Here is a 13,059-nt window from a genome sequence, read left to right as displayed (position 1 = left end):
TATGGAAGAATTAATAAGTCTGAAACAATTCAGTGACCCAATAATTGGCTGAAAACCCACAAGAAATCTTCCAAATTCATTTTCTGTACAGAGTCTACAGACCAAGTATAATGGAAACAGAAGATTAAATACAACAGACCCAAGAATCCAGACTATGAACAAAGTCAAATAAAAACAAAAACACCTACTGCTATTCAAGTGTGAATTTCCTTCCTGAAACTTCATCTTCTTCCTTCCACTGGAGATGCAACTGTTTCCAATTCACTCTATTATTTACAAATTTGAGACTCAAAACAGACTTCTACAGGGACCATAACCCATCAATTGGAGATGGAAAGATGCATACACAAGTTTTCAGAGCTCCAACGAGTAACTGAAATTCAACTCTATACAGACAAAAGGTCTAAAACCTTTCAAAAACCCTAAACCATCAATCAATCAAAATTCAGTGGAGTATGCTCCATGAATGTGCTGTTTGCCGGCACCACCCACTCGATACCGTGGCTGACTCAACGCCCCCGATTCCAGAACCCCTTCCCAGTCCACTTCTTCTTCCTCGTCTCGTCCCCTCATCATCTGCAACATCCTCTTCGCTTTCTCTCTTGCTCTCCCGCTTCCTCTCTCTTCAACCTCCCGTAAAACCTCTACTGCTCTTGCTTCTCTTGCCAACCCCTTGAACCTCATGCTCCCATGGCTCAGCAAGTATAGCACGGCCACGCAGTTTTCTTGAGTTGACTCCGAGTCTAGTTCCTTTCCTCTCAACAGCCCCACCAAGCAATCCACGGCATTCGCGTCCAGCATTGCAGAGCGCCCATCGCCGGAGGCGGCCATGTTGCAGAGTATGAGCAGAGCGCGGCTCGCCAGGTCGCCGGACTTCACCATGGCGAGTAGAGTCGGTATGGCACCGAGTTTCACGAGTTTGACTCGGTTGCTCTGGTCGAGTGAGAGATGGTACAGTGCCAGAGCCGAGTCGTGGCGAGTCCGCTCGCTCTCCGATCTGAGCGAGTGGAGCAGCGGCGGCAACGCGCCCATCACCCCAATCGCCGTCTTGTTGTTGTCTTCTATGGCTAGACTGAAGAGTGCCCCGGCGGCGTGCTCCTGCGACTCCGGGAGTCCGCCCTTCAACAGGTCGATCAACGGCGGAACGATTCCGGACCGTACGATTTTTGCCTTGTTCGGCTTCTCTAAAGAGAGATTCACCACCGATGCGACGGCGTTGGTCTGCACGACCCCGTACCTTGAATTCAGTAACAGCCGGAGGGCGGAGAGCACTCCAGGGGTACAGAGCGAAACCCTAAGATCCTCCTTCGTTCTCGTAATCGTCCTCAGCAAAATCAGCCCTTCCTCCTGCTCATGAACTTCAGAGCTCTTCAATTTCCCCAAAATCTCTTCTTCCTCGGAAGAAATGGGGTCTAGAGTCACGGCCAGGCTAAGGGCTTCGTCCGAAGACGATGAAAACGATGAATAACAGGAGGGTCGAGTGGTGAGGGGGAGGGGAGTCGCCGGAACGGCAGCGATGACAGATTCCTCAGAGCTGCTGGAGTAGAAATGATTGGGCCGGTGATTCACCTCCGTGGCGGCGTGTGAGAACATGACCGGCGGGTTCCCCGGCACAGCTCGAAGCAACTCCTTCTCCGAAGTCTCAAACCTATCATCTCCGTCCGACCCCATTGCCGCCCTCACAAGCGTCTCCACCGATCCATACTCCGGCTCCGTCGGACGGTCCACGCGGGACGCAGCACACCAATTCAGAATCGCGGACTTCATAGCCAAATTGGGAATGACAACAGTGAAATCAGGCCTAGACCCGTCACCCAAAACCGGAACAAACGCCAAGTTCCTGCACACCTGAACAGAAATCCTCTCAAAAGTTTGACCCGACGCAACCACCACTGGGTCAGCCATCAAAGACCCAGAAATGGGACACATGAACTCCTTAGGAGACTGCTTCGGCATTGAGGAAGACGATCGAAATGAAATTTTCCACCTATGCTTGCCGTTACCGCCCATATCTATCTCTCTCTACCCAGACGTAAGCTCCCTCTTATACTATAATACAGTTTGACTGGGCGAGATGAGATACAGAGAGGAAGAAAACCAACGACTTTTTCTCACATTGGTACGCGGCTTGCTCCTTGGAAGATGAATCCAAAACCCATCTCCCGGCGATTCTTCTTTACCGCAATAAATAATTGAATAACAAAAAGTCACGGCTGTGATATTTTCTATATACCAGTGGTGAAGATGATGGGAGTTGGTAAATTTGAAATGAGCTTGGTCAAGGCAGCTGAAAGCAAAAGGGGTGATTTTTTATTTATTTATTTCATTGGCAAATTTATTCTTATCTTCTCCAGCTGACCGTGGTATTCCTCTCCCTTTGAGCTTGGAATTTATTTCAAAAAACCCCATTAGAAAAAAAAAAAAAAAAAAAAAGGAGCTCCTCTGTGCTTAGTTGAAATCGAAATTTCCAGATGGGCATGCTTAAGATTATTGTCTTTTTACTGGTTGGCAACTTGGCATTGCGGCTCTTTGCGAGGAATGATAATAACATAGCACGTTGAATCTGACACTGCGGAAAGTGGGCCTCCACGGCCAGCCAATTTATGGCTTAGCATCGCTGGCAATGTCCCAACCAAGTCTCTTGGGCTTTGTTTGGCCCCAGTCATTCATCTTCTCCCAATATGATATTTATGGAATTATTATTTCTTTTTAGCTATTTGTTTGTGGTAACCAAAATGTTGACTGGCAATTAAAACCAAAAGACAAGTTGGAAGAAGGAGAGTGGGAGTTTGGAGAGTGAAACGAGCCTTGAGTTGAGTGTTCTAATGACCATAAAGTAGGGTACCCCAATCTAGATCAACAAATCATAAAGGTGAAAAGATATTTTAACGGACATGATGGCATCCCAACCGTCATTATTAGTGCCATAATTTGCATTTACAGAACTTTTTCCTTCTATTTAGAAAAAAAATGAAAGTAAATAATTAAATAAAAAAAAATTATTTTCATACACTCACATAAAAATAATTACGACACAAGAACCCTCTAAAAATAATTTAAATGTCCTACATCATTAGTAAAAAATAACCCCTGATCAAGTATAATACTTATTTTATTAAAAAGTAGTACTTGAATAGTAAAAAATATTAAGATATTAAAATAATACATTTATTAAAAGAAATATATAAAATATTAATTATTTTTAGATAATTACTTAAATTTTATATTTTAGCATATGAAAACACATTTTTTTCTATAAATAAAAAGAAAAATATTATTTTATATATAAATTTTATTTTGAAAATACAATAAATCCGTATAAAGACTTAAAATAAATGTGTTTAGAAATTCTTCAGTTTTTAAATATGACAGCTATGTTTCGTTGATGGAAAATATCAAGAATAAAAAAACATTAAGACTATGTTTGGTTCCTGAAAATTTTGATAAAAAAAAAATATTGAAAGAAAAAATAAAGGGAAATAAAAAATGTATTCAAAATTAATAAATTAATTTTATATATTTCTTCAAATTCATTTCATTTATATAAAAATTAAATCATTTAAAAATGTATAAAATTTTAACTAATTTTAATTATATTTGATTTTCTTTTATATTTTTATGCTCAAATCAAACATTAAAAAAAAATATCTTCCTTTATACTTTCTGACACCAAATATAACATAAAATAATAATTTTTTAATATTTAATTTCATATGAAAAAATAAATATAATTAAAATTAGTTATAAATTTATATTATTTAAAATTATTTAAACTTTATATAATAAAAAAATTTTAAAATAAAATTTTAAAAATATATAAAAATAAATTATTAATTTTAAATTTATATTTTATTTTCCTTCACTTTTTTCTTTTTTCTTTTACAAACATCAACTACTTTTTCATCTAGGTTATATTTGATTCTCATAAAATATATTAAAAATAATAATAATTTTCACATATTTTATTATCTTATAAAAAATAATAAAAAAATCAAATATAATTAAAATTATATAAGATTTATATATTTTAAAATTACTTAAATAACTAAAAAATAATTTATTTACTTTAAATATATATTTTATTTTTTCTTCTACTTTTCATCTATATTTTCCTTCTTTTGGTCAAATTTTCCATTTTCCAAGCATCCAAACATAGCCCTTATGCAGAGAATCTTACACAACCAAACAAACATGTGTGTATATATATATATATATATATATATATATATGAGTTTACGAGGTCAACGCCAACGCCAAATATGAAGGCCATTATGGTCATACTCATACAACTGCAAGTAGTAGGGCATGAGTCATGACTATATATTATAGTGACTAATGAACATTTAAACATGTGGCTCATGATTTAATAAACATTCGTGATAGCCATCGTTGGCCTCCTTCATTAGACTTTCCTCCTCTATATCCACCTTGACTTTTCAATTCCCCTAATTCTACAAACAAATTAACCAAGCATCAAACTATGAAACAAGAATCCAATTAACCCCAATGTGAGGGTTGCAGTTCATTTTTCACCAAGAGATTTAAGATAAAAATAGAAACATCCTAATTAGTACGTTGAAATTATAAGTTGATAAAGTTGGATATAATTCATCGATTCAACATGTTTTTCGTGAATTTGAATTAAGGTTTTTTACCGACATAAATAATATGAATTCAAGTTAATCAACCCATTTTAATGATTATAATTAGAATCCATTTACCGCTTATTTTATTTATTTTAAATAAATAAATCAATAAATCTTAAACATATAAAATCTATGTTTCTAGAAGAAGATAAAATAAAATAATTCAACCATGATGTTAATTAAAATGATTTCAATAAAAATGTTTTTAACCTTGATGTAACATTTTTATAATAAAAACATCTTTGAAAGAAAAAAAGTTTTAGGGTTTGTTACAAAACGGTTTTTTAGAATAATTTTTTGTTATTCATAATAAAAAAAAACGTATAAAATATGGTTTAACAATCAAAAATTGTTTTCTGTTTTTAGTTTTTAAAAGTTAAAAAATATAGGTTTTTTAGATAATATATTTTACTTGTCTCATGTTGTTTTCACTTGTTTTCTTCTGATTGTTTTATAAAATAATTATACAAACACGTAGAATTATTAAAAATAAAATATTATACATAAAAATTACTTTTAAAACGTATTTAAAAAATATTAAAAATGAATTAAAAGTATTTTAGATATCTAGACGGACTTCTATTTTATAAAAATCATAAAACAATTTTCAAAAACTATTCTCTAAACCTATTTTTTATAACTATTTTAAAAAACAATCACCCAACAAGTCTAAGAATCCTTTGGAATCATTGTGAACCAACATCAAATGAGTTATTTTCTTTTCTAATTTAAAATTTAAAACAAGTTACTTAAAAATTTAAAATACAAACAATAATTAAGATAAAATTATAAAAGCATTAAACCATTCACTTATTTATTTATTTATACAAAGATGACATAATATTTCAATGGGTAGCATTGTTTTTTCCTTACAATTTTACCTTGAAAAAAACACCTTTAAAAACCGTTTTATAATATTTTGTAAAATAAAAATTTATTTAGGAACTTAAAATATTTTAAACATATTTTTTAAATATTTTTAGAAAATAGCTTTTATATCGTGATTTATTTTTAATAATTTTATATGTACTGCTTACTTATTTTTTAAAACAAACTTTAGAAAATATGTGAAAAATAAAAAATAAAACAAAACAATTTTCTCATTGGTAAACGTCTTTTTTGTTCTAGATGATAGAAGATTCTTCACCAAAAATAGTCGTCAAACGGACCTAGGCTATTACATTGATTTCCAATGCAACCTTTCGGATTGTGGTCCAGTCTATGAAAAATGATGTAGACACTTTACTATGGTCGGTCCTCACTCCTGACGGTGGGGTTCGCACAAAAAATACTAATAATGCAAATAATACCAATAAATTTAAAGGCTCCCAAAAACTTTTAAAACCTGTCTCGAGTAAACAATTCCCATTATGGGTATTGAAAAAAATCTGTTTCATTATCATTTTTATTTACATAAAATTGTATTTTTTTAATTTAATAACCATTTAAGGATCAATAAATTTAAAATATAATTAATATTATTTATTTGAATTGAATATAACTATTTGTGTCTTTAAAAAAAGTCGTTATTTATAACAATTAAAGTCTTATACAATTAAGTCAATTAATTGTCGTGTCGTATTGACATTCGATTGTGACTCAATTCATACAAGATTCCCTAATTTAAAATAAAATATTAAAAAATAAAAATTTTATTAATAGATTATATTAATTCTATTATTATTATTTTTATTTTTATAAATTAGTTTAGAAGGTAAGTTAATTGGGAATTTGGGCCAGGTGTACGGGTCTGGGCCGCAGTGATTGGGTAAGCCTGTGACCCAGCTACGTCACCGTCAGGTGACCCACTGAACGCTACTCCCAAAAGCCGCCTTCCTCCTGCTGAAAGGAAAATAGGAGAAAGGTGTGTAGTTTTTCAGAAATGATCAAGAGAGAGAATTTCGTGGTTTGATTCAGATTAAAGATTGGAGGTACATGGATCGATTCACCTCTACTGAGCCATAGAGAGTGAGAGAAAGATTAATGTCTCGGCCCCAGGTCACCATCACTCTGGGCCGTACTGGTCAGGTCTCTCTCTCTATCCATTTCTTCTTGGGTTTCCCAAATCTCGCAATGGATTCGGGTTGAATTATTGGTCTTTCAATACCGAGTTTTTTTTTTCTTTTGGTTTTTGTTCTGTTTTCCGTTCTTTTTTCTCGAGAGCCAAACAGCAAGTTAGCGTTCAGTGCGTGATCTTATAGCTATGTTCCGTGATGTATTGATTATTATTATTTTTTTTTTAATTTTAATTTTATTTTCAAGTTTTTTTATATTTTGTGGATAATTTTTGTTTGATTATGAGGTGTGTGTTTTGTGTTTTGCTTTTGTTTTTGTTTTTTTGTTTTGGTTGATTTTGAGAGGATTTTAAATAGTATAATTTGGGTGAATGCTGATGCTTCTACAGGTGGTGAAGAGGGCGGGAAACGTACCTGACGGCTCTCGATTTGATTCTTTGCCTTCAGCTGGAAGCAAGAGATCCACGAGGGATGGGGCTGGAGGTAATGCCGAGAGTTCCCTCTATGAGACGCAATCCAAGACTAAGCGGTAAATTTCTTTCTAACAAAGATGTTTTTGAGCTAATTTTCCGCGTCATTGTGCATTGATTTATAGGAAAACTGTGCATTTGTAATGATACTTTTTATGAGTCGAGGTATAATGAATTAAACTATAAGCTGTAAAGCATATGTTTTTCTACCCTTTGTTTTGGGGTTCATCATATGCTTGTAAAATTTTTAATCATCTTATCACTTATTTTGTAACCATATTGTTCCTTGACCAGACAACATTACGAAGCATAAAGCATGGTTGTCTTACAGCTGTAAGATGAAAAAGAATAAAATCAAATCCAGAATGCCTCGGTTGACTGGAATTCTTAAGAGCAATGAATTCTTAAGAGCCTTTTTGAGTGTTGAATGGAACTGAATGGATGGACTTGATTTTATTTCTTCAGTATGTTTGAAGGTAAAAATTTATATCCGGTATGCGGAGTTTGCCAGGATCGATGGTTCTGGATCAAGTTTAAAATTTCTTGAATGGCATAAATGCATTTCCCCTCATTTGTAAGATGGATTTTCATTTTTAATAATTGGCCCATTGAAGATGGTAGGATTTGCCCAACTCTGATTTAGTTCCCATGGGACATCAGAAGATGCATGGTTTCCCAAGGCCACTCTCTTGCTTACACATGCACTTACAAACACGCACAAACAGAACAGAGACACACATTGAGAAAACTTGTTTTAAGCTCGACATTGATGAGTTTTCATTTTCTGTGTGCAGACATCGGGGAGATAGAAGTGTTTGGAGTTCAAATGGTAGGGATAATAACAAGCAAACCAATTTTTGTTTTACAGGATTCAAAGTTTGTATATCTGAACTGCTTTCAGTACTAACCTTGATCACTTTAAATAACTAAAGATGCTCGGGTTGGTCGAAATGATCTTCGTTTCAAACTCATGCAAAAAAACAAGTTTAGGCGAACAAGGGGTGACTATGAAGGAAGAAATCACACGGGCCTTAAGAGACAATTGCCAAGGGCCGTTTATCCTCCTGTCAATATGTATACACTGCAGCGCATGCCTGAATCAAAGGTTAATGGCCTTTTAAGACGAATTCCTCCCACAAGAAGTGCAGATGATTTGCTCCAGTTGAACTCATCAAGAAAATCATATTCCACGTGGACTCATAATGGGTTAAGATGTAGATCTCCAGACAGAATTTTGAGTGCTTCTAGAGGCTTCTCACCACCGGGAAATATAAACGACCAGCAGCAAGTACTGACATTTAGGCCAATTGATTCCTCAAGAGCTGCTGCATATATGGGTAAAGACGCTTATAACCATTCGAGGCCCACAGGCTCTATACATTTTTTAACCAAAGCTACTTTGCCTCTTGAAGCCACAAAGCAGGTTTCACGACTTCCTCCACCAAATAGCATTGCTCAGAAAAATTCCTATTTGGTACAGTCAAATTGCCACAACCTTGCAGTTACACTGTAATAGCTTATTTATGGGAGAACTCATTTGCATGGCCATGATCCGCATATTTTGATTGTTTGTGTTTCATTTATTGTTTATTGACATGAAATAGGAATTAGAAAGTGTTTTTTATTTTATTTTTTATTTATATTTTTTTTATGCAACAATCAGTTTGATTCAGAATGCTTGAGTTTTAATAAGTCTGAGCCAATATCTGCTGGATAGAGACTTGCAGCATGCGAGGAGCAACGATAGTTCCCATATATTTAACTTCTACTTCGCCAAAACAAAATTGTTTTAGTTGTTGTAAAGTAGAATGCAACTGCAGGTTCACAGTTAAAGGTGTAATTTCCATTTACATGTTTGTCAATGCTGTGAATGATTGTATGCTTTCATTTTATTTTAGCGGAAGTTGTTGTACTTTTTCTTGTTTTGAGGAGGCCAATTTGTAGGTTAGAAATTATAGGTGTTGGAGTTGAAATCTATGCTATACCTTGAATGTATCAATGGTCAAATGATGATTGAGATGTGTCAAAATGGTAATTGATCAGTGAGAAAAATGTAAACGTTAACAAATCATGACTTTCAGTTGGTGTTGTCACACATGTTGCATCAGGCATTCATGAGTGATAATTGATGGTAGTCTTCTTTCAAAGTCATTTATTTCAAATCCAGACAAAAATTTGAGATGAACGTGAAGCCTCTGAACTGGAATTTTGGGTTTCTGATGTAACAGATTGATGAATAGATTGAATCAACTTTGGTGAATTTTATGTAGTTGTGTATGGTTGATATCTTCTAAGGAACTATTTTAAGTTTAATGAATAGGCAATCCTTGCATGAGAATAATGATAATATACTTGATTTTGAGGATTAGATTTCCATTTCTGAGTCTGCTGTGTTGACATCCAAATTTATGATATTATACCTCTTGAGTGAAAGTTTTGTATTAGTAAAGTTTCACTTGGTGCCCTGTCATACATTTGACCCAGAGGTGTTTAGTATCCGTTTTGATCTATTGAAGCTTAACTATTTATATCAACAATGTTTCTCTTGCTTACATCTTATAGATGTTTTAGTAAATCTTGAAAATCTGAAATGGTTATGCAGTATCATTTAAGCTTGTGCCACTTATATCATCGTTGGTGGTATTAGGGTGTGGTATTTTATCTATATGGGAAATGTTATTACAAAAAATTGTTTTAGTTGCTTACACAATTCTTATGTTTGTGTGTCTACTGAAATTCTTTACACTGCCATGGCAGTAACAGATATAACTCTGGCAATGTTTGTGATGATGCTATATCACCCATCAACATGTCTTACTGCCACATTTTTAATTATCTTTTCTTGGTTGTCTGTATGTAGGGAGTGGAACCACTCACCGTTGCTAGCTTCTTACATTCACTGGGTTTGGGGAAATATATCATCCTTTTTCAGGCTGAGGAAGTAAGCACATCTGTTCTTGCTATCTCTGAATGTATCCTGGTTGCATTTTTAGTGGTAACTTGTAGTTTCAGATTGGATTTTGAAACACTAAATACATGCATATTATTTTAAGGTTACATAATTAAGAATTAAAAATAATAATGACCATAATCATTCCCTTGAAGTGAATTGCAAAATGGGTTATGCACTTCGTTTCACTCATGCTTCCTCACTTGGCTAGAACACTCTCTTTCCTCTAGGATTCTTCTATATGATCTTGAATTGGATGAGGATTCCAGTTTCCATGTTGATGATGACTAGTTCAGAAAGGGATTTTGCTTTCTATGGTCCTCAAACTTAAAAGCCAATCCTATCACCAAAAGTTGCCTCTCTGCTTTTTCCACATGTTATACAGTTCTGTCGAGTGCAGATTAGCCAGTTGAGAGTCTGATACAGTTTGTTGCATCTGTAGTTCACCCAAATCCCGGTGATTTTACCAGAAGTTAGCATTCTGGTTACTGCTTAATGCTTCCTTTGCCCCTTGATCTGAGTTTTTGGTAAATGATAAAATATACTGAATTTGTGGTGTTCAAAAATAAGTTGAGCTAACAATCATGTGAACATTACCAAGTTGAACTTGATTAGTAAGGGATGGTGACTATGCTTCTAGAAAGGGGCTAGGCATCAGAATAGAAGTAATCTTGGAGTGAAAACAGCAAGCTTTCAACATTTGACTTCAGCTCAAGGTCCGTCACTTTGGGAAGTGGAGTTCGTTTATTGAAGTTTATGGAAACTTAAAAGCCATGTATCACTTTGACTTTGTATTTTACTTAAAGCATTTTTTCCCCTTGTTGGAAGATTGTGGACATCTAGAGCAAGTGGGATTAGTGGACAGAAATTTGTTGTTTCTGCCTACTGTTTTCCCCTAAAATGATGTAATTTTGCTGCAAATATAACTCAACCAAAAGTCAAATACTTCTGAAATAAATTATGATAATTGGTTCTTGTCTTTTGAAGGTTATTTGAATTAAAATAATTTTAATTTCATATGAGCGTGATGCCTATCTTGCTATTGTTTGAACTATGATGTTAGTTTCACAAAAGGGTCAGCTTTTTCCAAAGTCATATAGCAGATATTAGATGTCCCTTTGAATTTTGATAAGTTTTTTTTGTTCTATTTAAATCTTACAATTATGTTTTGAGGATTGTACCATGTATGCATCGGTGTATTAAACCATTGGAGTTTCATAAATGAGATGGCCTGTAGCTGTTAGGGTTCATGTGTGATCAATCATATGAATGACTAGGAAATTTTCAAATTTTCTGGGTATTTAAGAAATTTTGAAGTGAATCAAGAGAGTTATATTGTGTTGTTTTGTATTTCCTGTGACCTGACATGTATTTTGCTATGATTTAAGGTAGACAGAGTTATATTATATAGTTTTGTATTTCCTGTGACCTTAAATGTATTTTGCTATGATTTTCAGATAGACATGACTGCACTAAAGCAAATGCGGGACAATGACCTGAAGGAGTTGGGAATACCAATGGTATATTCTTTTGTCTCTGGATATATGATTGTTTGTGCTTGCAAAATGTTCTCCTGTGAACTGGCATTTAGATTTTTGAGTCCAGACACCCCAACAAAGATAAAGAACAATCGATTTGTCATGCAGAAAAAGAAGATCGTGGCGATGAATCTTGGTCAAATTAAATATTATGTTCTTTGTTGCTGACCTCATAACACAGAATGATGCCAGTTAAATGAATGAAACTTTTCAGGACTAGGTACAATCCTGTCCTTTTAAGTCCATGCCACATGAGACTTTTAAGCAATCGGAATGCAGTTCAAGATCCTCGGTTTCCGTGCTGATGGGTTTGCACAAATTGTTAGAAAAGAAACATATACATATATACACATACAAGGAAATGCTTCCCAGTGAATGAACTTCAAATCCTATAAAGCTCTCGTTTGATTTTATTTTAATAGCATGCTTGAGCATACAATTAGCAATATACATGGTATATTCTGTTTTAATCTACCTTTGTCTTCCATAAAAGTACTAGTGGAAGTAGAATTGTAAGTACCTATCATCTGATGGTGGGAGAGATGTTCCTACACCTTTGCTTGAGCATTTGTTGAAATAAGTTAGCTGTCAGTTGCTTAATAAGGCTGTTTGAATTTCAGGGACCAAGGAAGAAGATCCTCCTTGCTCTCAGTCCTCATTCCAAACAAGTGTAGCAACTTCAGATTTGAACCTCTGTGTATGTATGATCTTTCTGGTGCAAAAAGAGAATAAAGGGGGGAAGGGGTTTGTTGTTGGTTTGATTGTTGATCCTCTTTATGTCAGCCATGTGTAGCACAACATTCAAGATTCTTGTATGTAAAGATTAAACTGTTTGTATCACATTCTGAAGATGTGGCCCTTAGATTTGTTGTAAAAAGCCACATTCTTCTGGGAAATGTTTCATCTAGATCCACTTTCTCCAAATCAAGGTTCCCCCCATTATTTCCTGGATCTTATGTGGCAGACATCACTGCTCGGATTTAATAGAAATTAGGTTCTTATGGCTCAGTTTTTGGCATTTTCAATATAACATGACACTCCATGGTTGCAAGATACTATTAGTTTCATAATGTTTTCCTTTTTCAGTCCCTTATGGAATATTAAAGAATGCCCTTGGTCCAATTCTTTCGGTTGATGGCTTCAGCATCAGAAAGAGTAGTTCACATACTTTTAGTAGGCTGCTGGTAGTCATTTTGGCATATGCTTTTATTATTATTATTTTTTAAAATAATTCAGTATTTTCTATAGCTTTTCTTTTTAAGTTGTCAAAATGCAGTTGGAAAAAAAATTGTTTTTTTTTTTATAAATTCATTTAAGATAATTCGAAAAATAAACTAGATCAATAAAACGCCCTGCTATGTAATTGGCCCCCCTGTGAAATGGGCCTCCCATATTGGGTTCCAAGCCCATCCATCGGAGGTGGGACAGAATTGGGGTGAG

The 13,059-nt window shown here is 34.5% G+C and overlaps 2 protein-coding genes across 3 annotated transcripts; one reads left to right on the top strand and one right to left on the bottom strand.

Annotated features, from left to right (window-relative positions):
• Nucleotides 1–44: 44 nt before the first annotated feature.
• Nucleotides 45–2,223, bottom strand: LOC100244998 (U-box domain-containing protein 38). The gene has a single exon (XM_002283602.4). It carries the CDS (start codon nucleotides 2,008–2,010, stop codon nucleotides 439–441), a length of 1,572 nt encoding a protein of 523 aa, XP_002283638.1. The 5' UTR covers nucleotides 2,011–2,223; the 3' UTR covers nucleotides 45–438.
• Nucleotides 2,224–6,374: 4,151 nt separating this feature from the next.
• On the top strand, nucleotides 6,375–12,627 carry LOC100267308 (uncharacterized). 2 transcript variants are annotated; one of them, XM_002283607.4, is made up of 8 exons: nucleotides 6,450–6,674; nucleotides 7,051–7,190; nucleotides 7,926–7,960; nucleotides 8,064–8,468; nucleotides 8,544–8,605; nucleotides 9,992–10,072; nucleotides 11,539–11,601; nucleotides 12,240–12,627. In XM_002283607.4, exons 1-8 carry the CDS (start codon nucleotides 6,630–6,632, stop codon nucleotides 12,291–12,293), a joined length of 885 nt encoding a protein of 294 aa, XP_002283643.1. In that variant the 5' UTR covers nucleotides 6,450–6,629; the 3' UTR covers nucleotides 12,294–12,627. The 2 variants fall into 2 exon arrangements, with proteins under 2 accessions (XP_010663214.1, XP_002283643.1); XM_010664912.3 differs by having other exon boundaries at nucleotides 6,375–6,674; nucleotides 8,064–8,605.
• The last annotated feature ends 432 nt before the right edge of the window (nucleotides 12,628–13,059 follow it).

The sequence above is a fragment of the Vitis vinifera genome, chromosome 17 (assembly GCF_030704535.1).
Source record: "Vitis vinifera cultivar Pinot Noir 40024 chromosome 17, ASM3070453v1".
NCBI classification, from domain to species: domain Eukaryota; kingdom Viridiplantae; phylum Streptophyta; class Magnoliopsida; order Vitales; family Vitaceae; genus Vitis; species Vitis vinifera.
Note: the sequence above shows the minus strand (reverse complement) of the source record. Positions and strands in the feature narration are given on the sequence as shown.

Bases quoted from the DNA above. Each gene is read 5' to 3' on its own strand.
- LOC100244998 (XM_002283602.4), bottom strand. From the start codon at position 2,010: ATGGGCGGTAACGGCAAGCATAGGTGGAAAATTTCATTTCGATCGTCT.
- LOC100267308 (XM_010664912.3), top strand. From the start codon at position 6,630: ATGTCTCGGCCCCAGGTCACCATCACTCTGGGCCGTACTGGTCAG. The intron at 7,961-8,063 runs GTAGGGATAATA...AAATAACTAAAG, and splicing joins AAGTGTTTGGAGTTCAAATG to ATGCTCGGGTTGGTCGAAAT. The intron at 11,602-12,239 runs GTATATTCTTTT...TTTGAATTTCAG, and splicing joins AGGAGTTGGGAATACCAATG to GGACCAAGGAAGAAGATCCT.